At 46.5% G+C, this 27,662-nt stretch overlaps 1 protein-coding gene across 9 annotated transcripts in view; it reads left to right on the forward strand.

Moving 5' to 3' along the window:
• MIB2 (MIB E3 ubiquitin protein ligase 2) overlaps window positions 1–27,261 on the forward strand; it is a 127,174-nt gene extending 99,913 nt beyond the window's left edge. For all 9 annotated transcript variants that reach the window (XM_040428106.1, XM_040428116.1, XM_040428154.1 and 6 more), the window contains 7 exons: window positions 1,897–2,051; window positions 8,417–8,543; window positions 12,653–12,871; window positions 15,365–15,543; window positions 16,818–16,999; window positions 20,130–20,195; window positions 26,566–27,261. In XM_040428106.1, the coding sequence (XP_040284040.1) occupies window positions 1,897–2,051; window positions 8,417–8,543; window positions 12,653–12,871; window positions 15,365–15,543; window positions 16,818–16,999; window positions 20,130–20,195; window positions 26,566–26,804 (1,167 nt within the window). In that variant the 3' untranslated portion in view covers window positions 26,805–27,261. The remainder of the gene's footprint in view (window positions 1–1,896; window positions 2,052–8,416; window positions 8,544–12,652; window positions 12,872–15,364; window positions 15,544–16,817; window positions 17,000–20,129; window positions 20,196–26,565) is intronic.
• Window positions 27,262–27,662: the final 401 nt, after the last annotated feature.

Genomic DNA, 27,662 nt, shown 5'->3' on the forward strand with positions numbered 1-27,662 from the left:
ACTATTTCTTGATTGAGTTTTATCTGTATATTTATACATTGTGTCATGGGCTACAAATCCAATAGAGCCCTAAATGAACAGAGACAAATATCACTGTGAGACATATACAGGATCGGCAAACAAACCAGAGAACAACGAAAAAGGACCGATCATGTGACCCCTGACGTCACCAAGGACCGCCCCTCAACTAACACGGAAGCGCAGCATACATACCAGGCACCGGCACTGTGAACCTCTCTCTCCCTAGCGACGGGAGAGGTATAGAAATCACTAGAGGCCGATTTTACTTCCTGCCTCTTATGTCACGTGACCGCTTGTATTTGCGATCACGTGACAGAGAACTCAGTCCCAATAACAAACCAACTATGAATAAAGCGATCTTTACAAATACACCAGCGGTTTTAGCCCTAACCCCTTAGTAATCTCTATACACCCACAATACTGTTTACTTGTACAGAAACTGTAGCTGCCCATTGGGTGACACCTGGGGGTGGCCCCTCCCCTAAAGGGGGCGTCACCCAGGTGCATCCTTTTGGTGGTTTTTTTGATATGCTGTATCTATAAATATGTACCTTTCAGTTTTTTTATTGTATCATTATGAAACCTGATGAAGGGGAGTTTTTAATCCCCGAAACGCGTTGTTTCTATTAAATCAAGAATAGCTTTTTGCATTAAGATCGTCTACTCCAGTGATTTTGCGCCGAGGCAGAAACCTCTTCTCTCTCCGTTTTTCTATCACAATTTACTTCTTTTTTGGGGGATTGGACACCTTACCAAAAAGAACAAACTAATCTGCGGCTGCAATCCTGGCAAGAAGACTCCATTACTACTAAGTCTACAGTAGAGTTGTGCCTATTTAAGCGCAACCCTACAAGGTGAGTGTGGATAAATTCCCACTATTTTATATCTGTTGTTTTTACAATATTACCCTATTGTGCGCTTCTTCTCTCTTTTTTTCTCCCTCACCTGGGAGAAAAATACAGATTTGTCCTTGACAAAAAACCAGTAGTGAAGCCTACTCATAGATCAGGTGTAATGAAAAGAAATTCACCTTTTCTGTGTTTTCAACCCGCACCTAGTTTTGACTCACAGTAACTGATGGAAATAACTGACCAAATAACTGAAGTGTGAACCCAGCCTTATCTGTATAGAGGTGATACCTTTAATTGAAATCCTGCCTATGATGATAATGAGATGGCTACTGACAGATGCCAGATGATCTCTGTAGAACAGGTAGTATCAGCCTATTATGAAGCTCAGTGGTTAGTGTCTAGATAATGATGTTGAAAATTATAAAGAAAACTCCACCAAAACTGAAAGAACAATGGGGGTCATTTACTACCTAGAAATACGCCTATATTAGGCGTATTTCTGTCACAGGTTGCGGCGCATAGGTCCTTTGCACTGCAGTCTGTGACCTTTCCCTGCTCACGCCAGGTATAAAAAAAACTGGGCAGGGAAGGTTTAGGCATAGATAATGGTCTAGATGTAAGACGTCAAGGAAGCGGCAGTGAATCCTCCGAAGTTATGCACCTCTTCATAACGCCAGCAGATCCACCACCAGCTGTAGGGGATATTAAGACCGCTGTCTAAAATGCTGATCTTAATAAATGACCCCCAATATGTGTAATGTAAAATGTGAGTTTTACAATAGATTATTTTCTTATAATACACTCCCTTTAGGGAGCCGGGCTGTGGCAATACACAGTCAGCAAACACAGGCTCTTGAGCCAATAGTCTGCACAGAAGGTTAGAAATCCCAATACTACTAGGTCTAATGGATTCACACCTTCCGATAGGTTAGTGCACATTAGTTTCAGGTGCCACACCTATGACGCATTAGTAAACCTGCAGTAAACTATACGGCTCGTTGTGAAACCTTCTGTCTGCTTCTAGGACTTACATGGGGATACTCCGCTGCACTATGCCATCACTGCAGATTTCAAAAGTATCATTGAGATCCTTACTGATGTACCCAACATTGATTTCACCATCCAGAATCAGCAAGGCTTTAATCTTCTACATCACTCGGCTCTGAAAGGAAATGTCTTGTAAGTGTTTTATCTTCTGATCCTCTTCATCTTCTGACATTGGGACACATCACAGTGACATTACTTATATCGACTAGACAGATTACCTGAAGTGTTTGCTTTGAACATCTTAACACTGTATTATGTAAAAGCTCCCACTGAATTATACGACCACGCGTGCATCACAAGCAGCTGCCGCTTAGCCTGTTAGACTGTCACCCACATTGCAGTTAGAGGGGCTGTTGAGTTTAGAAACCCCATTTGTGCATTCTGGTATAGCAGAGGGTCTGACTTTTAGGGCCTACATCAATTAACCGGAGAAAAGAGAAGCTACAAAGAGCGACTATCTCTATCATCTCTATCTCTATCTCACCTGACCCGGGTTTCGCCAGTCCTAGAGTCCACAAAGGCTAGCGGTATTTTGACACACAATTAAAATTCCTTCTCAGAGCGTATAATTCACACATTACTAGTAGCCCTCTCCTTTCCATTCATAGAAAAGTCACATGGTAACACTCCGATCACATGATTCCCTAGAGCCAATCACAACCCACTATGTTCTGTTCATTCATAGTAAACTTCAACAGGTATCCAATGACAGCGGCAATACACCACCACCCCACTTACAACTCTTCCTCATTCCACCTATGTGCCAGTGCATCTCGCAGGTTTGGTGCTCTTTTAAATAGAACTCTCGGCCGCTCGGGGATGACCTGTCCCAACACTGGGTCATTTTTTAGGATGAACCAATTTTTCCGCAAGGAGTTCTTTAATGGTCCTACCTGCGTGTTATATTGGGTGAGGAAGGTGAAATTTGAAGTCCAACATTTTATTCTTCTTGCCTGTTTCCTTATTTCTATTTGTATTTTTGTTAAACCCCCCCTTCCCATTCTTCCACTTCTTTCCTGATGTTCTCCAAAGCCTCGGGGTTATATCCCTTCTCTTCAAACCTCTTCTGTATCACCCTACTTTGTTCTCTGTAGTCTCTGACCTCAGTGCAATTACGACGAATATGTATAAATTGTCCCTTCGGAACGTTTTGTTTCCAGGGGGTATGGTGTCAGCTCTGCATATCGATGTATCCATTCACATCTGTTGGTTTAAAGTACGTTTTTGTCTTCAGCTGACCTTCCTCCAAAAAAATGGTCAGGTCCAAGAAATTGATACTGCTGGGGCTCATTTCACTAGTAAATTTCAGGTTGTAAGTATTCTCTGTCAGCGCATGCTTCTGCCGGTTACGGAGGGCGTTCCCTTCTTCTAACTGCCGACTCTTTCCTCTCCTGCACCCGGTCGCCATCTTGCTGCTCCTTTCCTGCGCTGCAACTTCTTCTGGGACACAGCACCTTTGGGTCTGGTAGGCAGCCCTCCGGCTGACTTTTTTCCTTGCAGGCTCCATCCTAAGCCCACATGTCTTCCTCTGGTCGGGATCCCACTCCCCCTGCTGGGATTTCTACTCATTATGTATGTTCTCTGTGTAATAAGAAGTTTCCATGCGGCCAGTCTAACTCTCTCTGCGCACAGTGCCTCGACCCCAGGCCCGTCCAGGCAGCCCCTGCGGTCCCCTCCTGTCCCAAGCCATAGGGAACCTTGCCAGCCTCTTCTAATCCCTGGCGCAGTCTCTGGACCGTTTGCCTGCTCAGATTGCGGCCGCCTCTAGCAGTGACTCTCCCGCTGGGGACGTCCGCTCTCGCTCTGGCACTAAGCGACCTCGTAGGGTCTCGGCCGGGTCCCACTCTTCCTCAGCTTCCTCGGATCATTCCCCGGATAAGTCCGAGATGGGCGAGGTTTCCTCTTCAGCCGTTTCCGCCGCTCCTGGGGACTCCTCTGCTCCTGATTCTGAATCAGAGAGGTGCTCGGCGATGTCTGCGGCCATACAGGATCTCATTAAAGCCGTCCGGGACGTGCTCCATGTGCAGGACGATCCTTCTTCCTCCTTCCAGGAATCGGTGTCCTTCCGCCGTTCCAGACGTTCCGCTGTGGTTTTCCCTAATCACGCCGATCTTATCGCACTTCTGGCTAAGGAGTGGCGTCACCCTGATCGGCGCCTTCATCTTACCAAGGCCTCGGATGTTCCTTATCCCTTTTCTGAGGAATCCGTCAACCTCTGGACGGTTCCTCCTCAGGTAGATCCTCAGGTGGCACGCCTGGCGAAGGCCACTACCCTTCCCCTGGCTGATGCGGCTTTCTTGTCGGATCCCGCTGACAAACGGGTCGACTCCTTGGCCAAGTCCGTTTTTGTAGCAGCTGGTGCCGCCATCCGTCCTGCTTTCGCCGCTTCCTGGGTGGCCAAGGCCTGCGCGATCTGGGCCAAACGGCTCATTCGAGCCTTACCTCGAGACTCGGTCCAAGGGGAACTGGCAGTGCTTGCCTCTTAGATCTACCAGGCGTCCAAGTTTCTTTGTGATGCCTCTATGGAATCTGCTGGCCGCTCCAGTCGTGCGGCCGCTAACTCTGTGGCCATATGCCGCACCATCTAGCTTCGTTCTTGGGCGGCGGATTCCGCCTCCAAGAAGGCTCTAATCTCCCTTCCCTTCCTCGGTGGGAAGCTTTTTGGGAAGCGTTTGGAGGAGCTCATCTCTGAGGCCACTGGCGGTAAGAGCTCCCTTCTCCCCCAGAACCAGCCTTGCCGCCGTCGCTTTCCTGGGTCGTCCTCTCGGGCGCAGTCTTTTGGTTCCTTTCGGGCCCCTTCCGCCCGATCAGACAAGAAGTCCACTAGGCCTTCCTTTAAGGCCAAGCCCTCCTGGCATGCCAAGCCCAAACCTGCTCGGCCCCGGTCAAGGTGGGGGAAGGCCTGCTCGCCTTTCAGGATATCTGGAAAGCAAGTGTGGAGGATGCTTGGGTTCTGGAGGTGGTCTCCTCCAGATACAAGATCGAATCTTCAGGTCTTCCGTCGAGACGGTTCTTCCTGACGTCGCCCCCCAAGTCCCCCGCCAGGGCAGACAAGTTTTTTCGGGCCATTCGTTCACTTCCCTCTCTCGGGGTCATTGTTCCGGTCCCGGAATCAGAACGCTTTCAGGGGTTCTACTCTAACCTGTTTACGGTTCCCAAGAAGGACGGTTCGCTCCGCCCAATCCTGGACCTGAAGGCGCTCAATCACTTCGTCCGTGTCCGTCATTTTCGCATGGAGTCCCTCCGGTCGGTGATCGCCTCCTTGGAGGCGGACGAGTTCCTGTCGTCCATAGACATTCAGGACGCTTATCTCCACGTCCCCATTGTCCTCTCCCATCAAAGGTTCCTTTGCTTCGCGGTGGGTTCTCTTCATTTTCAGTTCGTCGCCGTGCCCCTCGGCCTGGCCTCTGCCCCGAGGGTTTTCACAAAGGTGCTAGCGCCTCTCGTGGCACTTCTTCGTGCCAGAGGGGTCGCATTGGTGCCTTACCTGGACGACCTTCTGATCCAGGCTCCGTCCTTGGAGGACAACCTGTCCAGCCTACGCATCACCCTCTCGGCTCTTGCCCAATTCGGGTGGCTCATCAACCACTCCACGTCTCTCGTCCCATGCAGGAGGATGCCCTTTCTGGGCATGATCTTCGATACTCACCTCGGGCGGGTGTTCCTTCCCCCAAAGAAGATTGGGTCTGACATGTATTTGTCAGCGTGGGAAAATGTGTCGTCTTGATGATAGCCCCTGGCTTCTATAGAAACAGAGGCTTCTCACTCGGTAATATCTGCCACTTTGTACCTGAGGCTCTCTACGTGGTAACTGAAAGTAAGTTTTGGCAGAGCCTGCTTTAGTGCACGGCTTCTCTGATGCACATCCTCAAGCACAAAGACCTAATTATCACCCCCTAGACCCCAATGCCAAATCTGTAACCGGGCTGCCATGTGCCATTTATAATATTGATGTCTCCTTATGTGGCACAGTAGCCCTTGGGCCTCTCTCAGGCACACAAGCAGTATTGGTCTCTTCCCGTTGTCCCAACGTTTCAGTCTTCTGGAAACTGAAATGACCCAAAACTTCACTCTTTCCATTTATTTTCCTGCAGTGGAATCCGGATTATTAATACCTTGTGTTCTCGGCTTTTAAATTCTAAGGCAAATAAAAGAATATCGAATTAATCCCTCTGTAAACACGAATGTCCAGGATTTAGGGCTCTGAATTAGCAGCACCAGTCCAAGCACAATGTTTAGGTAAGGGGCAGACGGCTGGATCATGAGCAGGATTTGTATGGAGCAGAAACACAATAGCAACCACCACCACCGGGCAAGTGAGATTCCCGACCGGCTCCAATTCACTTGCGGGATGGAGAAGTAACTAGCTTTGGAAAGCATGTGTAAGCCGGTCACATCCTCCAGATGAAGTTAATATATTGCCTTTTACAGGGCCCATGGCTCCTTTTATTTTAGTCATTGTTATTTTTGTTTTCTTATGAACTCGCTACCTAATCTTCATTAATATCAGTGGCTAAAAAATAGGTTAGAGCTTTTTCACTTTTGGACAGATCAGTCCCATATTTTTATGGGAGGTTTTCCTCCCAAGAAGTTAATGATGAAGAAGAATGAATGAATGTCCGTGCTGTCCATAGTTAGGATTATGAAACCTTGTAGTCCTACATGGCCAAAAACTGAGACCTGTGTACTAATCTTAATCTTGTCCAATGTGGATATTCTGAGCAAGCTGCCCATGGACATACAAAAAGTACAAATCAAAGTAAATTCTGACAGGACTCCTAGTCCACACAGTGACTGTCAGCCTTCTGTGTATGCACACTGATGCAGAGAGAGCCGTCAGTTATTATGTGTGGGCAGGGTAATCAGGACTCTGACTGAGCCAGAAGCAGAAAGTGCAGTCCATGCTGATGGACTGCAGCTCTGCTCCCATTCACTTGAAGGATAGGAGTTCGGTATCAAGAGGCTGGAAAACCCCTTTAAGCTGATTGGCATGTGTGCCAAGTGTTGGACCCTCACTAATCATATATCGACGTCCTGTCCAAAGAATAGACCATAAATAGTCCCATCTTAGTCCTTTCTTTCTTTTCCTTCTTTCTTTCCTTTGTTTTCTGTCTTTTTTCCTTTTTTTTTTCTTTCTTTCGTTTCTTTCCTTTGGGCTTCTCTATAAACTCCATGTCTAACAAAATAAAGGTAACCCTTGAATAATTTGTGATATCTAGGGAAAGCAGTGAGTTTTATACAGATATTGTAGAAATAGAATATGTGATGACATTCTTCTGTCCAGGTATACTCTTTATTACAGGGGTGACCAAGATATAAAAAAAAAGGGGGGGGGTTACTTTTTCCAGAAACAGCGGTGCTTTTGTCCCTGAGTAGTGTGTGGTATTGCCTTTCATCCCTATTGAAGTGAATGGGGCTGAGTTTCCATACTAGACATAGCCCCATAAGTTTACTGCTGTTCTGGGGGATAACATGCCATTTTTTACATTGGACAACCCTTTTAAATGCATGCACCATATTTGTGTCTAGGTCCGTGAATAAAAAATAAAGTAGTCACCTTCTTATTAATCAAACGAACTGGAATGTCATCAGTCCGCCTGACTCCACATCTGCACATTTTGAGAATCAGTCACCACATGAAACGTCACGCAGCGTGACGCAGGAACGTGTCTGTGCCGTGCAACAGAGACCATATTAGGCAGCCTCAGCTTTATGCTGGAGGAAGCTGAGACTCCTAGTCCCTGGCTTGGCATATTGGTTGTGAAATCTTACTCTTTATCATCCTTTCCAAAACATTTTGCAATCCTGCTCACAGACCACAGCGGCAGCTGCCTTCCATCAGTAGAGGAAATTCACGATAGATCGGACTACAATGCATTTGTAGTAAACCTGTACCTTTAAATCCACACCACCATGAGCCGATCTTATTTTCTAGTTGCCATTTTCCCATGAGTAAGACAATTGACCAATCAAATTCCATTTTCACTTTTCTCGGTTCATCAGAATTTTGATGGCCAGTATTTCAGGATCTGCCTTTAATGTCAGATCCGTGGTTGTCAGACTCTTGGCACCACCACCAATGGATTGCAGCGCTGATATCAGTCCTGCGATCTCTTCATTGGTTGTATCAGGAGCACGACGGCTACTTAGTAGCAGCACTGCAGGGTGTTGAAGATCTCCTGTTTACTTGAATGGGACGAAGTTGCAATATCCTGCACTGCTACTACTAAGTAGTGAACTAGTTCAACCAGTGAAAAGACCGCAGTGCTCACAAATGTACTTCTGCCCCTTAAAACAGCTAATAAAGCAGGGGTGCAGAGTGCCGGACCCCCACTGGTCTGAGGTTAGGCCATCGGTATCCTAATTTTAGAAAACCCCTTTAAGCCTTTATTGTCGATCTGGGATTCTGCTGCACCTCGAAGATTAGTATGAAATGCCGTCCAACTTGAGCACTGTGAAAATGAGTACTAATCGGTGTCATGGTCTCTCTTCTGCAGAGCTGCAAGAAAGATTCTGCACAGGGCTCGGCAGCTGGTGGACTCCAAGAAGGAGGATGGCTTCACCGCACTGCATCTGGCCACACTCAACAACCACCAAGAGGTTGTGGACATTTTAGTTAAAGAGGTAAAGCATAGTGCCGAGGGTATTTGTGACACGGCGGCTCATGTTTCTGTGGAAAGCCTTCCTCTCTGACGTAAATTGGTGGTGGTGCAGCCTTTGATACCCTCTGTAATCTCAAGCACATTGAGGTCCCACTGCCCATTGTCAGTTAGGATGGGACTATGCATACAGCGGGGTCCTGGAAAGCTACCAGATCCTAAACTAACCGGTCCGTGTTTTTAGCCCATTCTGTGAATGAATTGGAGTTAAATACAGTTACATATACAATCAAATTAATGTGAAAAAACAACAACTTACAGAGCCACTTTAAATGGCATCTGTCAGCAGATTTCTACTTATACATGTACTTACTAAAACAGATGTGTCTGATTCGCTAGTAGGTCTTAAAGGGCATCTGTCAGCAGATTTGCACCTATGACAATGGCTGACCTGTTACATGTGCACTTGGCAGCTGAAGGCATCTGTGTTGGTGCCATGTTCATATGTGCCCGCATTGCTGAGAAAAATGATTTTTTAATAGTTCGGTCCATATATATTTGGACAGAGACAACATTTTTCAAATTTTGTTCTGTACATTACCACAATGGATTTTGAACAACACCGTTCAGATACGGTTGAAGTTCAAACTTTCAGCTTTATTTCAGTGGGTTGAACAAAATGATTGCATGAAAATGTGAGGAACTAAAGCATTTTTTAAAATCAATCCCTTCTTTTCTGGGGCTCAAAAGTAATTGGACAAATTAAATAATTGTAAATAAATTGTTAATTTCTAATACTTGGTGGAAAACCCTTTGTTGGCAATGACTGCCTGAAGTCTTGAACTCATGGACATCACCAGACGCTGTGTTTCCTCCATTTTAATGCTCTGCCAGGCCTTTACTGCAGCGGTTTTCAGTAGCTGTTTGTAGGGCTTTCTGTCTGAAGTTTAGTCTTTAACAAGTGAAATGCTCTATTGGGTTCAGATCCGGTGACTGACTCGGCCATTCAAGAATTTTCCACTTTGCTTTAATAAACTCCTGGGTTGCTTTGGCTTTATGCTTTGGGTCATTGTCCATCTGTATTATGAAACGCCGACCAATCAGTTTGGCTGGATTTGAGCAAACAGTATGTCTCTGAAAACCCCAGAATTCATCCGGCTGCTTCTGTCCTGTGTCACATCATCAATAAACACTAGGACCCAGTGCCACTGGCAGCCATGCATGCCCAAGCCATCACACTGCCTCCGCCGTGTTTTACAGATGATGTGGTATGCTTTGGATCATGAGCTGTACCATGCCTTCGCCATACTTTTTTCTTTCCATCATTCTGGGAGAGGTTGATCTTGGTTTCATCTGTCCAAAGAATGTTCTTCCAGAAGTGTGCTGTTTTTTTAAGATTTTTTTTTAGCAAAGTCCAATCTAGCCTTCTTATTCTTGAGGCTTATGAGTGGCTTGCACCGTGCAGTGAACCCTCTGTATTTACTTTCATGCAGTCTTCTCTTTATGGTAGATTTGGATATTGATACGCCTGTATCCTGGAGAGTGTTGGTCACTTGGTTGGCTGTTGTGAAGGGGTTTCTCTTCACCATGGTAATTATTCTGCGACCATCCCCCACTTTTGTCTTCCGTGGGCGTCCAGGTATTTTTGCATTGTTGAGGTCACCAGTGCTTTCTTTCTCAGGATGTACCAAACTGTAGACTTTGCCACTCCTAATAGTGTAGCAATTTCTCGGATGGGTTTTTTCTGTTTTTGCAGATGAAGGATGGCTTGTTTCACCTGCATGGAGACCTCCTTTTACCGCATGTTTACTTCTCAGCAAAATCTTCAAAATGCAAGCACCACACCTCAAATCAACTCCACGCCTTTTATGTGCTTAATTGAGAATGAAATAATGAAGGAATTGCCCACAACTGCCCATGAAACAGCCTTTGAGTCAATTGTCCAATAATTTTGGTCCCTTTAAAAAACAGGGTGCCACATGTAAAGGAGCTGAAACTCCTAAACCCTCAAATTAAAGCTAAAGGTCTGGACTTTTTGTCCATTATATAACTATAACTTGAATTAAGTAAACGGGTAATAAAAACAAAGTTTGTGTCGGTGTCCAATTGGGCTGAAACGATTCTGAAATCCTCGATAAAGTTTTCCTGCATCGAGGAATCGTTTGTATCACATGACCACGGAGCGGGAGTGAAATAAATCTTCTCACTCACTGCTCCGTGGCCTCCCGAGTCCCGACTCTGCACCGCAGGTCCTTGCGTACACACATCGTTCAGCACGCTGGCTGACTGTGTGTGACGTCAGGTCCCAGTGCATGCTGGGATGAAGACGCGTCTCCTGCGGACTCCATGTGCCAGCGCACGCTGCACTGCCATTAAAGGTAAGTATAAAGTTAGCGGCAGCAGCGGCGGGCCTGGGGGGAAACGGGGGCACCTGTGAATTGGCAATGGCATGTTATTGCCGGGGGACGGGTTAATTGGGGTACCAGGCTGTGATTTGGCATGTATAAAGAGATATGAGAGGGAGGTGGGGGGGGGTGGAGAGGGGTTAATGGGTGCACCTGTGATTTGGCATGTATAAAGTTATTGGGGGGGGGGGCGGAGAGGTGTTAATGGGGGCAACTGTGATTTAGCATGGAGGGGCTGATCTGAGGGAGTGGGGACATGGTGGAGGGCATGGAGGCACAGGGGAAGGGGGACATGGCAATCTGGATGGCATGGAGGGGCTGATGGCAGTACCATTATGGGGGCACTGGGAGACATGGCATGGAGGGGCTGATGGCAGTACCATTATGGGGGCACTGGGAGACATGGCATGGAGGGGCTGCTGATCTGATGGCACTGGGCGAGTGGGGGACATGGCAATGGATGGCATGGGGGTCTGGCTCTGGCACTGCAGCAAAGGAGGGTGTGATAAGGGTGGCAGGCGGTCTGATAATGGTGGCATGGGGGTCTGATTGCGGGATTGTGGCATGGGGGGACTGATTTGAGGGCCAGGCTGACTGGGGGGGGCTTGTCTGTGATAGTCTGATTTGGGGGGGTGTCAGATGTTATAAATAAAAATATTGTTTTTATAAAGCAATATGTTATTTTAAAAAGGTTTTTCTTATTAGATTACTTGATTAATCATAAAAAATAATCAATAGAATACTCGATTACTAAAATATTCGTTTACTGCAGCCCTAGTGTCCAAATATATATGGACCTAACTGTATATGAAAATCAGCTTCTAGGAGCAATGGGACGTTGCTTTTACACCTAGAGGCTCTGCTCTCTGTAACTCTGCACTTTTACTGGCAGGACCAGAGTTCTTCTAAAGTCAATCAAAGTGGCAGGAGCAGAGAGAGCAGAACCTCTAGGTGTAACAGCAACGCCCCCGTTGCTCCTAGAGACTCATTTTCTCAGCAATGCGGGCACATGTGAACACGGGACCAACACAGATGCCTTCAGCTGCCAAGTGCACATGTAACAGGTCAGTCAGTGTCATAGGTACAAATCTGCTGACAGATGCCCTTTTAAAATATAGTACATGTCCGACTAGATCTCAGATCTGATGCAGTCATCTCAATGGTTGGTGTCCTCCTCTACTAGTCCCTTTAATATTGATTTATTGAATTATCCTTTCACACGGAACAAAAATTCTATTGTTTTGCACAGGAAAAATATGCAGCATAATACAGTATAAGGTTCATCAATGAATCTGGTGCCAGAACTGCAGTGAAGACAATCATATGACATATAAAAAGGAGTTATACTTCTCTCACTTCCTGGTCCCATGCCAGTGTCTGTTTACTGGGCTCCAGCGATGACGAGGCATATCGTCAACACATGACCCCTGCATCTAATCACAGGGCATGGCAGCCAGGTGTCGCAGCTGGTCATGGATGGAGCCGGGTAAGCAGAGGCCAGCAGGGGACCAGGGAGAAACGAGAGATTGGCAAGGTGAGTATACTGCTTTTATACAATTAGCTGGTTGAATCCAGGCTAATCTGCAAGATTTGATTCAAATTTGTGTACTAGATTTGCTGCAAAAATGTTCTGCTGTAGATCCATTGCGCTTGTCTGTGACCTGTAACATTTCTAATCTTACATGGTCGTTCTTTATACAGTATGCATTTGCTTTGTTTCACATCTCAGGGCCGCTGTGATGTCAATCTCAGGAACAATAGAAACCAAACGCCTCTGCATCTGGCGGTGACACACGGTCACATCAACCTGGTGCAGATGCTGGTGGCAGAAGGGGCAGACGTGAATGCAGAAGATGAAGATGGCGACACGCCAATGCACATAGTGCTTGTCCAGCAGCACCTCTCCTGTCTGGAGCCAGAGGGCAATGGCTCCGCTACTCTAGCCAAGGTAAAAGAGGTAACCGTGCACATGCAAGACAATAAGGATAGGGTTTCACAGCAGCTGTTGATAAGAAAAAGATGAATACAAATAAAAATAGGTAATTTGCATTGATTGCAAGAAATCCAGCAATGACAGAATCCAAGCTTTTGTCGCACCACTTTTTCCACCTTCGGGAAACATTGATTGTAATCTTACTGAAACTCGTGGGTTATTAAATGTTGCTTTGGAGTTCTTGTCTGAATGACTGAACAAGTGATGTTTTGATGTATAGGAGCTTGTGCGCATTGGTGTTTCTGTTCACGATGAGCTCAATTTATCGGCAATGGGAAATATATATGTAGGTAATACAGTAGCACCAGTGCAATGTCTGAATAGAAGTATGACCTGCATATATATATGAAAAACACCAGTGGGGGTCTGCTTTCAGCCTCCACCCCAAAGCCCACCTATGATAAAGCTGCTGGATCCAACATATACTGGACGCTGCTGGTGCCTGATGGATTCCATTAAGGCCTCTTGCACACCACCGTATGGCTTTTTCAGTATTTTGCGGTCCGCAAAAAATACGGATGACGTCCGCGTGCATTCCGTTTTTTGCAGAACGGAACAGCTGGCCCCTGATAGAATAGTCCTATCCTTGTCCGTTATGCGGACAATAATAGGACATGTTCTATCTTTGAACGGAAACAGAAGACATACGAAGTACCTTCAATTTTTTTTTGCGGATCCATTGAAATGAATGGTTCCGTATACGGAACGCGAAAAAAATGGAAGGGAAACGGAAGAAAAAAAACGCTTGTGTGCAAGAGGCCTAACTGTATGGAAATCTGCCGGGTGTCCGTTGTGAATACAGAATTTGTGGCACAGGCAACTGCCAGAACCTCCGTTGTAGATATGAACCTAGCCTAATGCAGAATTAAAGAACTTGTTTGACACTAAAATGTAGGGGCAGCCAATTTTTCCCAGAGCCCTCGTTCCAGTGCCTGGGCCTTGTACCTGCAGTTTCCAGCCCCAGACCAGAAGTGATGACACTGCATATATTCTATGTATGAGACTACTGCCAAGTAATAGGTGGCCTCCGTGTTGACATGTGTACAGGTATGCACATCGATTGGCTGACAGCAGTCACATACATGTGTAAGGAATATTATCACTTCCATTCCAGCAAGTACAACGTTACAGCACTGGAAAGGGCACCCTGTGAAATGGAGAGTGCCTTTTTTTGGTGTTTTGAAGACTGTCCAGACACCCTCTCTATTGGATGTTGGAGAGCACCTTAAAAAAAAGTACTTAAAAAATACAGGAGAGCAGCTTGTAATCGGCAGCAGTAGCTTATCTGTGCGCAATAAAAGGTCAGAAATGTTTTAATTTTTTTTGTGTGTAAAAATGTTTTCACAATTTTTTTTTATCAGAATGCATGATAAAAACAGAATATTAGTGTTTCCGGTCATTTGTTGCAAGCGTCATATATATATATATATATATATATTTGTATTCCTATTGGTTGGCTTACTTTGTGCCAAATTTTGGTGCATATTAAGCCACGCCTTTTCCCACTAAGCCTCGCCCACTTGTTGAGCAAGACATAAAACTGTCTAAAACACATTAATAAATTAAGGTGCAAAACATTTAGTCCAGATTTTTTTTGTTTAGGTTAAGCCAGAATTCTGGTGGCATGTTTTGCGTAGCAAATCTCCCCAGTTTTTTTTATTTTTTTATTTTTATTTTGTGCATAGAATTGAATCCTACATATACATTCCCTCAAAACAGCTGCAGAAAATCGACAACTTTTACTGCAAAAAAAACAAGACCTCACAAGGCTACATTGATGAAAACTTTGTAAAGATATATCCAACAAGACGTTGAAGGGCAGACAACTCTGTAGGTTTTGAAGGCCAAAATCAGTGATATCATTAAAGGCGTTTTCCCATGAGCAACAGTTGTCACCTATCCATAGAATAAGGAATAAGTGTCTGTTCTTAGGGACCTCCACTAATCACAAGAACACTGGTCCCATGTGGCTGATTTGAATGGTGCAGCGGTCAGGCGTGTACACTGCCACTCCTTTCAGTCTGTATGGGATGACCGGGATAGCAGAGTACAGTTGCTTGTGGGGAAAAACATTTCTAAGGGGTTAATATACAATAGAGGGGAACTATATTTACATGAGATTTTTCTTTATTATTTTATTTTGACTGGCTGCGTTCACATCACCATTTAGGCTTTCGTTCTTCTGATTCGTCGGAAGAACATAAAAAAACGGATCCGTTATTTTGAGCATCAGTTATGATCAATTTGTGTCACTTCCGGCAGAGATCAGTAAAAAAAATAACTGATCTTTGACTAAAGTCACACAAATTGATCATAACTGATGCTCAAAATAAAGGATCAGTTTTTTTTGTTTTTTTTCTGTTCTTCTGACAGATCAAAAAGCTAAACGATGATGTGAACGTGCCCTTAGGGGGTTAATCCTACTTTTCCTGTTTTATCACCTCCCAGTTGCAGGCTACTGGTTTGCTTGGAACTACAGAACTAAATGTTGGTGCAGCAATTGCTTGCTTTTTGGCATTGTCGGGTGCAGACATTAACTACGCCAATCACCGCGGGAAGTCACCTCTGGACCTGATCATTGATGGAAGGATAGCACATCTCGTGAAGAGCTTCTCACAGAAATTCAGGTACCGCATCTTCCATATAAAACACAGACAGCGGTCATACAATGTGGGTTGTGCTGGGCAAGAAGGATCTTTTAATTATTAAAGTGGTGGTCAGGCTTCGACAAATTCAAATTGTGGATCTCTCTTAGATTAGGTGATCATAGAGGGTCCAGCGGTATCGAGCAACAAGATCTATAGCCCATGTTGTATGGAACCAATCCAGTTTTCAAAGATGTATAGATCATGTGTAATTGACTTTATTGGCTTTACTGTCTATTATTTTCCGGACTTTTAATATTGATGACCAATCCTCAGGATAGGTCATGAATATCAGATCAGTGGGGGGTCCGACACTGGGCACCCCCGCCGATCAGCTGGTTGAAGAGAAGGCTGCGCTCATGAAAATCAGATCGGGGTGGGGTCCGTCACCGGGCATCCCTGCCCATCAGCGGTGAGCAGTGTAATTACAAGAAGCCGTCCCATTCACTTCTATGGGAGAGCTCCTTCCTATTCAAGTGTATAGGAATGAGCCGTCCCATAGAAGTGAACGTCAACAATGAAGGGAAGACGGCGCACAACCTTTTCTTCAACCAGCTGATTCCCTGGGGTGTCTGGTGTCGGACCCCCCACTGATCTGATATTCATGACCTATCGTGAGGATAGGTCATCAATATTAAAAACCTGGAAAACCCCTTTAAGGTAGTGGCAGTATATAGTGAAGAATGTAGGCTAGTGTCACCTATAGCAAACAACACAGTGCGTACATTTAAGCATCATTATTTGCTGATCTTTATTATACAACCCTTACAAAATAACCTACCATTGTCTGTGATACATAGAGATGAACATTCACTTGTAATTGCATACAAATCAAATTAAAGGGGTTTTCCCGTCATGTACAATGGGGGCATATCGCTAGGATATGCCCCCATTGTCTGAATAGAGGGCGCACTGCACATGTGCAGCCACCCTCCATTTATTTCAATAGGGCTGCTAAAAATAGCTGAGCGCTGGCTCAGCTATTTCCGTCTGCCCCATATAAATGAATATGGGAGCAGGGGCCGTGCGTGCGTTCCCATTCACTTGCGTGGGAGCAGCGCTTGGTGGTGGGCGGACCCCGGGAAACAGGGTCCTCCAGCCACAGCTCTCCCCGCACCGATCAGACAATGGAGGCATATCCTAGCGATATGCCCCCATTGTATGTGATGGGAATACCCCTTTAACCTGTCAGTCTGTTTTTGGGAGTGGGAGGCCATTAAAATGCTGTTAATTGTTCTCCTTTGTATTGGTTTCAGGGAACAGGCTGAAACTGATCCCTCCATCATTAGCTGCAGCCTCCGCAGAGTCCATACTACTCCAAACACAATGACCAACCTCAGCCTATCAAGTGTTTCCACTCCTTCCGAATGCCTTGTGTGTTCAGAACTGGCCATGCTCATCAGCTTCTTCCCTTGTCAGCACAGCATAGTATGTGAAGGTAAGAGATGATGGGAACCCATTTTGAAGCTTTAGCTCATTCACATCTGTTGCATACATTTATACAGCTCAAGGATAAAGCATCTTGCAGTAAGCGCCCTCTAGTGGTGGCTGCAGGCAGCCAGAATGTTGTCATGGATGCATGTTTAGTAATCGCAACCGTTCTCAGAATACACATCACCACAGCAAGCCATGTGGGAGATTTGCAGAATTATGAATGCAGCTCTGATGGTCATATGAGCTCTAACTGAGGATCCATACAAGATGAGTAAAATCGCAATGCAATTTTATTTAAATTGTTTCATGATTTTTATGCACATTAGTTCTCTGTAAAATGGCATTTAAGAGGAGACATATGCTCTTTAAAGGGAATCTGTCACCAGTTTTCTGCTGCCTTCACTTTTACCCCCTAACAGATCCAGCACATGCCAATGAGAGTCCCCATATTCATGAGCTCACAGCTCTCCCCGCCCATCTACTGATGGTTGACAGCTTTATTTTTTTCCCCATAAGAATCATCAGCAGGTGGGCGGGGAGAGCCAGGAGCTCATGTATATGGGGGCTCATTGGCGTGTGCTCAATACAAGATTTTGGCAAAACAACTAGGTCAATTAAAGTGACCCAGCGTTTTGCTAAGGAGACCTGTCAGTTTTTAATGTTGCCCTTAGTTAGGACACCATAAAACTAGTGACAGATTCCCTTTAACAGGAATACCATAATCATGCTTAAAGAAGTTTTCCAGGACTACAGTATTCATAGGCCATATTTAGGCTAAACAATCAATATGAGATGGGTTGGGTCCGAATCCAAGCTTCTCCACTGATCAACTAGCTGAAAGGGCATTATTGCTTCCCCTTCATTGTTTACCAGGCATACAGTCACATATTTGTTAGTGGCTGTGCCTTATGTTATAGCTCAGTCTCATTCACTTCAACAGGACTGGACTGCACGGTGAACAGTGTTTCCAGTAAACAATAGTCGGACCCCCCCAATTTGCCTATCCAAAGAATTCACTATCAAAATTATAATCCAGGAATACACCTTTAACTTAAAAGGGCATTCTAGTTATATCAAGTATACTATCCATTGGTGTCCCATAACCCGCGGGGCCTCCTGAAATGAGCGGAGCGGCTGGTCGAGCATGCGCTGTGTTGTTCCATTCAATCTCTACGGGACTGCTGGTGAGTACTGTGTGTGGCTATTTACAGCAGTCCCGTAGAGAATGAATGGAGTGACGGTGAGCATGTTGAATGTTCCATTTATTTTGGGGGTGCCCACTTGGTACATAGCCCCTGTTTTCCTATGCATTGGGGATAACTTGATATAACTGTAATACACCTTTAAATAAGTTATCTGGGGTTTTATGTTAAATAGGTCATAAATATTAAAGTGGGGAGGGTCTGACTCTCAGCACCCCTGCAGATCATCTGTTTGAAGGGGCCGCAGCACTTGGGTGAGCACTGCGGCCTTGTCATGTCTTACATTGCAATGCCGTACTTTTCATAGCAGCAGTGCTTGATATCTCAGTGTGAGGAATGTGGAATTATGATCTAATTCCAGCCATTTCCTGTGAGATAGCAGAGAGAGTGAACTCCGCAGGGGTTCTGGCTTCAAGCAGGCCACATGCGTATAATTCACACCTCACTCAGCCAGCACGGAGGCCAACTCATCCTACAGGAAAAGTCCCCTGTAGTGGGTCTCGGCTATTACCCAGATCACTCAAATCCATCATACATCATGGAGCCGGAGATTCATAAGGAATTATGAATTGCCCGTCCATCACAAGCATAAACCAGTTATATATCTGCGATACTGGGGCCAAGACACTGGGGCCAAGACGGACATGTCCCTGGTCGTAGTTTGGAGATTGGGTGCCGGGAAGGGTAGATACAGAGATCTCCCAGCAGGAACCTAATAACGGCGCCATGTTTGGTCTCCACCTGTAGCTGGAACCCAGGCGGACCCATTGGTCCCAGAACCATCTCCCTGTGACCTGCCGGTCTGGAGCTATGGGCCATAATGGATGTTGTGGGTCTTTTGCTACCATGACAAGGAAGGGGAGGTGGACTCCTCCCAGAGGGAGGGAGGGGTGTGACCGACTACAGGTGAAAAGGCCCATGCAGGCCAGAGGCCAGGGTCTTTTCTCTGAAGGGGGTCACATTGAGTAATGTGTTTGGAGGCACAGTCGACAAACTGTTGACATCACTGCCCCCATGTGACTACAGTCAAGCATTACAGCAACCCAGAACTCATCATAACCAAATGGACGACTCATCCATCTGGTAACTGACCCTTACTCTGTTTAACTCTGTTGTATCATACCACCTGTATTTGCACATCCGACCACTATACATATTATCTGTGTGTATCGTGTATTGTCTAGTGTGCCCTTAAGGCAATTAAATATATAATTTAATCTTGTGCTGTTCTTGTATCTCGGTCCACGAATTCCCACGTCCGTGTTTCGGCATATTTATATGCTACTGCGGGTTGATTTCTCACCCTATATAATCCCGTTAGCGGACCGGGCTTATATCAAACGAGGAACTGGTGGCAGTCTACCGGGCTAAGAAAGCTCTGTTTCACTGGGGCAGTGAAAAGGCTCTCTCAGCTTGTCAGGTTTGTGAGCGAGTGTGAAGTTACACCGGAGGCCGCGTGTACCACTGTGTCTCATCCCCCTGCCTCTCTGTGCCCGCGTGGACAGGAGGCGTCTGTGTAAACTGTATCATGCTGACCGTACGTGCTACCAGGGAGGGCGTAACGTCACGTCTTGGAAACCAGTGACTAAACCATATCTCGTGAGCTCGATATAGTTGACATCAGGCGGGGCCATGAAGTGCGGTATTCGCCACACTCAGCTTGGTCCTACTTCTTTCGATAAGAGGAGTGTAAGAAAGTATGTCGACTGAGTGCTCACAAAAGCGCCACAGCCCCTCCAATCAACTGATCCGTAGGGTTACAGAGAGACTGACTATAACAGAGCTAATATGGATGACCTATCCATGTGACAGGGGATCAATTGTAAAAACCTGGTTAACCCCATTAAATAAACTGTCCACTATGGGAGTTATGCTTTTTTAACATTCAGAAATAAACTTCTAAAATAAAAACCATTGGATTTTGTATTGCAGAATGCTCCCGGAGAATGAAGAAATGTATAAAGTGTCAAGTATCAATCAGCAAGAAGATTAGACAAGGTGACGTATATGTTGTATTAACTCTTCACTGCCTGGTTGGATATTCAGAATTGTACCAAGCAGTTCAGGCAAATGTGACAGATCATCAGATCATCAGATCAACACAAAGAAATATTCCAGCATTTTGAAAAACCTCTTTCTGATTATTTGATCCTTCTCTTTACTTACAGAGATTTAGACCTTTTAAAGGTATCCTATCACTATGAAAATTTGAATTAATCTGTAGGCAGCATGTTACAAAGCAGGAGCAGCTGAGCAGATTGATATATAGTTTTATAGGAAAAGATTCAGTAAAGCTTGTAATTTATACATTTATATCTCTGCTCATTTTGGGCTGTGACGTCTAGGAGGCGGTCCTATCAGTGATTGACAGCTATCTCTGTATACACTGCCATAGAGGGAAGGCTGTCAGTCACTGATAGGACCGCCTCCTGGACTTCAGAGCCCAGAATGAGCAGGAATTTAAATGAATGAAATACAAGTTTTACTGAATCTTTTCCCATAAAACTTTATATCAAGCTGCTGTTGATTGGGTAGACATAGTAATATGCAGCACTGTTCCAGTCAGCTGACCCAGCGCAATGCCGCGTGCAAGCCAGTACGCCCCTGCGCTGATCAGAAGATGAAGCCGAAGCACCCGTAATGTGTATAGGGGCCTAAATGTCCTGTGCAAGTTATGAGTTCTCCCTTGCATAGGGTCCCATAGTAGCCACATGGGCTCCTTCTACTGTATATACGCTCTGGTCAGTACTTGTGAAAGCACTTTGGAGAGCATTGTATGGAAAACTGAGTAGAGTACTAGAAATTCACCTCCATTTCGCTATTAAAGGGAATGTGTCATCAGACAATGATCTATTGTTTAAATCACGTTTTTATGTTTAACATATTTTAAAAACATTTTTGATGTTATTTTTAATTTTCCATGTCAATATCTATATTTCTCGCCCATATTCAGTGGGGGACACAGAGACCGTGGGTATAGCTATGTCCTCTAGGAGGCGTTGACACTAGTAAAAGCTGTTAGCTCCTCCCCTGGCAGCTATACCCCCTCCAGCCTGGAGAGAGAGCTTCAGTTTTTTCTAGTGTCAATAGGAGGCAAGACCTCCCTGCTCTGCAGGGATCTCCTGAAGATTTTTTATTTTAGTTTATTTTTTTTCTTCTTTTTCAGATGGGAAAACATGGACGCCTCGCCTCCCTGTTCTCCCGGGGTCGAGTTGCGCCAGTGCCGGTCATCTGCACTGCTGCCTCCCCCACAGAAGACAAGGTGGACCAGGGCAGCCTCGCTCCCCTGCATCCCGCCAGCTAAGGGGTCCCCTAGGTCCGCCAAAAAGAAGACCCTCCCGCCATACCAGACTCCTGCCACTTCGGTGCCAGCTGCTGAGGAGGTGACCCTGCTTTAAAAAGGTACCTTATGGGCCCACTTAGAGAGGGTGAAGAGAAGAGGAGGAAGATAGGTGAGTACACTGGACTAGGTGAGTATGTTAACCCCCTCCCTCCCCTTCATAAACTAAAGGGTTCTACGGAAGAAGACTCCCTCTTTGGCCAGACACGGGCTTCATTTATCACTAGCCCAGCTTCCAACAGTCTTCCTTCCCTCCCCCTCTGTGCCGTTGATATTCGGGCACATAAGGGGGTTAATGGCCAGGCACTATTATATTATACAGCGGGCACCGCTTGGGTCAGGTGTGGAGAACAAATGCAGAGTGCCTGCGCAACTCGCTGACACAGGGGTCGTTTGGTTGATAACTTCTGCTCTCCTGTGATATTCATCCCTGGAAGCAGGCGCCTAAGTGCGCACCGCTCCAGGAAGCTTACGCCAGCTTTGGATCGGACACCATATAATCTGGCCTTCCTTCACTCCGGACCGCGCTCCCACATGCGGGCGCATTTCTCCTGCGCCATTCAAAAGCGCTACCTCGCTTACAGCGATGCTGCTGTGTGGTACGCGCCGGACCTTTCCACCTGCGCATTCCGATTTGTCCGGCCGCGGTCATACACCGTGGTCCCCGCAGCCCTCGGTGCTCCGGCTGTACAGTCGGCCGGGTTCCATAACTTTAGACCCCAGCTTGCAGCCTACTAGCCCACAATTCATCCTCGGGGAGGGGGGCGGTCTGGCACGAATTCTTCCCGCCTTGCCTTCCCCTCCCCCTGTAGCTCGCAGAGCCCCGCCCTCGGTCCTCAGGGAGTTAACCCTTCCTGGTCAGCCTCCTCTTGAAGCTGATCCAATGGTGGATCTCCTTACTTTCTCAATCCACCCTCCGAGGTCGTTTGGTTAACAAAGAACTGCCTGTGCAACCCAATGGAGGGCCTCTTGACGTTGCCATTCCACCCCAAGTAATTTGGTTGATAGATTCCACTGGCGCAGTCTCAGCTGCCATGGGCGTGTTCTTGTGAGGCAGGATTGCACATAGTGGGGCCAGAGCAGGATATATTCCTCCTCGGTCACCTCCACTCCCCCACCCTTCCTCACTAGGGTCACGCTCAGACGCACCCTCCCTGGAGAGGTCCAGTCTGAAGGGGGATCAGTGGTTCGGTCTCTGCCGTGATTCCGGTGTGATCTTCCAAGATGGCGTCCGAGGTAGACAGCAGTACTTATCGTCTGCATTACCCCCTTCCTCAGGCGGAGTATTTACACTACTACTGGATGCAGTACTCCCTTGGTTATATTCTTCCTCTATGGGGTCTAAACGCACTAGCACTGTTTCAGTGCCGTCAGTAGGCGTTCCTCCTTTTATTAGGTGGGGGAACTGTTTTCCACTGGGGACAGTACTTACGGTAGGCATTAGCCTCTTGTATAGGTGGCGCTATGGCATTGTCCCTGGTTCAGTGTTTACTGTATGTCTTACCCCCTTACGTAGGTGGGGTATGGATACGGGACTCCCCTTATGCCTTGCCCTTTCCGTAAGAGGCGTACTCTCTCTACTTGGATTCAGTTCCTGCTAGATGCATTACTGCATTACCACCCTCATGGTGAAGTATTTGCACTACCACTAGTGTAGTGCTTGCCATAAGCATTACCCCCTTTAATTGGTGGGATAATTGCAACATTGCCCTTTTCCACGACTGATCCACTACCGTGGGGAATGAGTACACATCTTGGATGTTGCACTTTAACTACGCCACGGTGATAGTTGCCTTAGCTTCTTTTACAAGTGGAGCGTAGCGAGTATCGATACACGCTGGTGCCCTGTACTCTTCTTCTCATAGTATTTCGGTGCCGCCAGGGATACTGTGGCCGTTTCCACGTTGTGTCTTTGTCCTTGGTGCCGTTTTAGGGGATGAGTATGACAACCTCTCTCCTCAGGGGGTTGCCCAGCGTCACTCGTGTCCTAGCGTCCCCTATATCCATGGCCCTCCACTGTCCCAATATGTGTCTTCAACAATATGTAGTGCATACACCATGGCACGTAATATTGTGATTACGTTTCAGCAAGTCGAGTATTACACTGACTCTATATTCCCTATCCACCATTTCTGATGTGGGAAGTGGTTGTGCTGGCACTCTGGTTTAGCATTGCAGCGTGTTCTCCTCCGCTGATGCGGATGTTTTTTACGCTGGTACTAGCGTTCGCAGTCGCTGCAGTGGGGCATTCCCTCAGGTAGGAGTTCTACCCGGACGCTGGCTTGACGGTTGTTCCTGTCTAACGCCCTTCCCTGGTGGAGTGTTTAAGGTTAGCTCTCCTTCCTGAGGCTGTATGGTACCATGGCCTCTATCGGATCCCTCTAGTCTTCCCCTCAGCTTGGGCTGGCGCGCGCACTGCGGCTATTACAGTACGGGGGTCCTGGAGTAGCCATTACATACTCTGACTCCTCCTGCACGGCTCCTTCGTTAGGTGACAAATTCTTCTAACGCTAGGTTCTGTGGCGTACGCTGCATGGCCTCCTCCTTAGGCGGAGTATGGCACCGCCATTCTCATCCGGTGGCTACTTCGGTGTAGTGCCAGTCTCAGATGGGGAATGGGCTTCGCCCTGCAGTTTTTTTCTTCCGTTTTTCTTTTCCTTTTCTGGCTCAGGGTTCACGGCCACTCCGCAAACCTTGGTAGCCCCTTAGTTACTACTTCCCCTCATCTATGTGGATGCAGGGTATTGGTTCTGTGTTTTTTTTCTTCCAAGTCCTGTTCCGGACCGAGTTTTTTCCAACTCCTACCTGTTGGTCCTGGGTGTACTACCCGTATCTACAACTACCTCTCATGACTTGACTAGTGACTGCCATGTCAGTCCGATGTAGTCATGCCTTTTCACTGCACCTTTCGTGGCTAGACTGCGAGACTCACCACGCCAGGCTGACCAGGGGTGCTGTCACGACTGTTGATGGAGTTTCGTTTCTGGAACGGAACACCCCTTCTATTCTTCCTCTTCAAGGCAGGAGTTTTTTCTCTCGTCTTGGTCTAGTCTAATTTTTCTGTCAAGCAGTGTTGTTACTCCGTTAATACACGGTCGTTGACGGAACTCCACCGCCGGTGGTTCTCATATCGTCTCTGCTTTTCCCTAGCCAATGTGATGGTTCCTTGGCACATGTGGTTCCTCCATACCGTCTTCCTTTACCGCCCTGGGATCTGACCTTAGTCCTTTCAGCGCTCCGGAATTCTCCCCTTGAACCCTTACGGGAGATGTCTCTCCAACTCCTGTCCTGGAAGGTGTTTTTCTCTTGTGGCTATCACATCCATTAGACGGGTGTCCGGGTTGGGACGCTCTCTTGCAGAGAACCTCCTGGTTCTAACAGGGATAAGTGGTTCCCCGGCCCGTTCATTCCTTTCCGACGGTGGTCTCTGATTTCCATTTCAATGAAGAAACTGTCCTTCCATCACTGTGTCCCTCCCCTTCACCCCCTAGGGAACGGGAGTTAGATAATTTGGATGTTGTCAGGGCTCTGCCGATTTATTGCCAGCCTCCAGTTCCTTCCATTGTACAGACTCTCCTTTTTTGTCATCACGGAGGGTCCTCGCAAGGCATTGCCGGCCTCCAGGGTGGCAACTGCACATCTGCATTTGCTTAAGCGTACTGCACCCGGGGCAGGGTCCCGCCTTCGGTGTCACGGCTCACTCCACCAGAGCGGTGGCACTCTTGGGCTCGGAGGATTCAAAGTTCGGCCGCGCAGTTGTGCAGGGCGGCTACTGTCCTCCTTGCGCACATTCACAAAAGTTTGCCAGATGCATACTTATGCTTCGGCGGGAGCCGCCTTTGGACCACTTGGTCTTGCAGGCGGCAGTTCTTAGTTACCTGCAGGGGCGCTTGCTCCATGGGTCTGTGGTTTTCCCTCCCTGTGGACTGCTCTAGGACATCCCACGGTCTCTGTGTCCCCCAATGAATATGGGCGAGAAAACGAGATTTTTGTAAAACTTACCTGTAAAATCTCTTTCTCGCTCTTGATTGGGGGACACAGCACCCACCCAGTATTGTTGTGCGACCACAGTTGTGGCTGTTGCTGGTTAGAACCTGGTTCGGTTTTTGGCATTGTTGCTGTTCCACGTTTTTTCGTTGGTTTACTTGCTTCTCCTACTGCTTCTCACAAACTGAAGCTCTCTCTCCAGGCTGGAGGGGGTATAGCTGCCAGGGGAGGAGCTAACAGCTTTTACTAGTGTCAACGCCTCCTAGAGGACATAGCTATACCCACGGTCTCTGTGTCCCCCAATGAAGAGCGAGAAAGAGATTTTACAGGTAAGTTTTACAAAAATCTCGTTTTAAACAAGCACCATAAAATCCTGCACTTTTTGCCCAGGCCACTAAGCCTAATGATAGGCGCCACTTCTGTAGAGATCACTTTACTGCAGTTACCTGCTTATGTCATTCTAATCCTAGCTATAATGAGATCACCTCTGTGTTTAGATAAGACAGGATCCACCACTCACAATAAGTGATTGTCAAAGCTTATCTCATCTTTCTTTGTCCATTGACTCTGCGCAGGTCACAGAGCATGCCTAGAAAAACCTACCCTAGAAATCAAGGAGGTCCCTCCAGAATGAAAAAATAAATAAATCTGTAATCAGAAAATAAAGAGATTAGAAAAAAAGGATATGTGTTACTATCTGGTAAAGAGAAAGGAGAATGGTTGGCACTCCATGTTAGTGATTAGGTCCCGGGGCTCAATGATGGGGCAGCCACCCAGGAAATTATACTATAAAGTATCACAGCACTCGGAGAGGAATTGAAATGCTTTCAGGTTTTTATTCCATCCAAAATCATTGCTGACATGGACAGCGTTTTGGTCCAGCCCGGACCTTGTTCACGGCCTATCAGTCTTGTAGCAATATGGGGAATAGATGGCGAAATGTTGGCCATGTCAACATAATGACTTTGGATTTTACTATCTGGTGACACATTTTCTATAAGTGTGCAAATACCAATTTGTTTTCCCTGTATTCCTTTGTAGACAGTACAGAAGTCGACAGTGTTCCCAGCTTAGAAGCATCAGATCGCAAGATGATGGAAGAGCTACAAAACCGATATCGCCAAATGGAGGAAAGGATGACCTGCCCGATCTGCATTGACAGTCACATCAAGTTGGTGTTCCAGTGCGGACATGGCTCCTGCGCAGAATGCAGCACATCCCTAACCTCTTGCCCAATTTGTAGGCAGGGCATTCGAGAGAGGATACAGTTATTTGTCTGAGTTTTGCTCGAGTGCGGGGGTCAGCGGCATAGACCTCAAGGACGGAAGCTTGCCTGAGCTAAGCATGGTTGTGTAGACCCTTCACCCAGTGCAAGGGTTCTGGGAGGAGAGGCGACCCAACATTGCTTATGAAGAAGTGTGGCTGCAGTGTGTTCTTGTAAGCACCTATATAATATGTATCTCTCCACACTGGAAGGGCTATTCTATAGCGCAGTCTTCCTGAGAAATCCTATTTTCAGATGGACTGAAAAGGCCACTCCGACCACTCATTCTATTATAATATGTCATCACTGCCCATTCTTGACATAGTGTCTATATAGAAGTTTTCATTGTTTTGTTTCTGTAAAAAGAAAAAAAAACTAAACCACAGCCTTCCAATACAAAAAAAAATGCTGCATTTCTTTTATTCATACATGTTCATGAGACAAAGCAATACTTTAGGTCAATAACCCACAAGTGTAGACTTCTGCATCTGTTAATGGGCCCATGGAAAGAAAAAAGAAACTCCTGCTTGATGGGAGTATATCAGTGACCATTGAACGCTGGTTTTAGACGGGGTTAGGGGCCCTTTTTACATGGGCCACTGGTCGGGAATGAACAACGCTTCTTCCCAATTATTGCCCCATGCCAACTTGCTAAAAATATTTGTTTTCCGTCAGCACATCTCCTCATGTAAAGAGATGTGCTGCCGACTAATGAACACTATAGGGCCAAACAACCCTATCAACGATCCTTCATCCCCATACTATAATTGCTGCTGGTAATGAGCCTTGATCGACATGCTTTATCATCGATTCCTGGTGCTCCCTACCAGGGATAATACCTACCCATGTAAAAAGGACCCTAAAGCTAGCCTTC

Source organism: Bufo bufo, chromosome 1, assembly GCF_905171765.1.
Source record: "Bufo bufo chromosome 1, aBufBuf1.1, whole genome shotgun sequence".
NCBI classification, from domain to species: domain Eukaryota; kingdom Metazoa; phylum Chordata; class Amphibia; order Anura; family Bufonidae; genus Bufo; species Bufo bufo.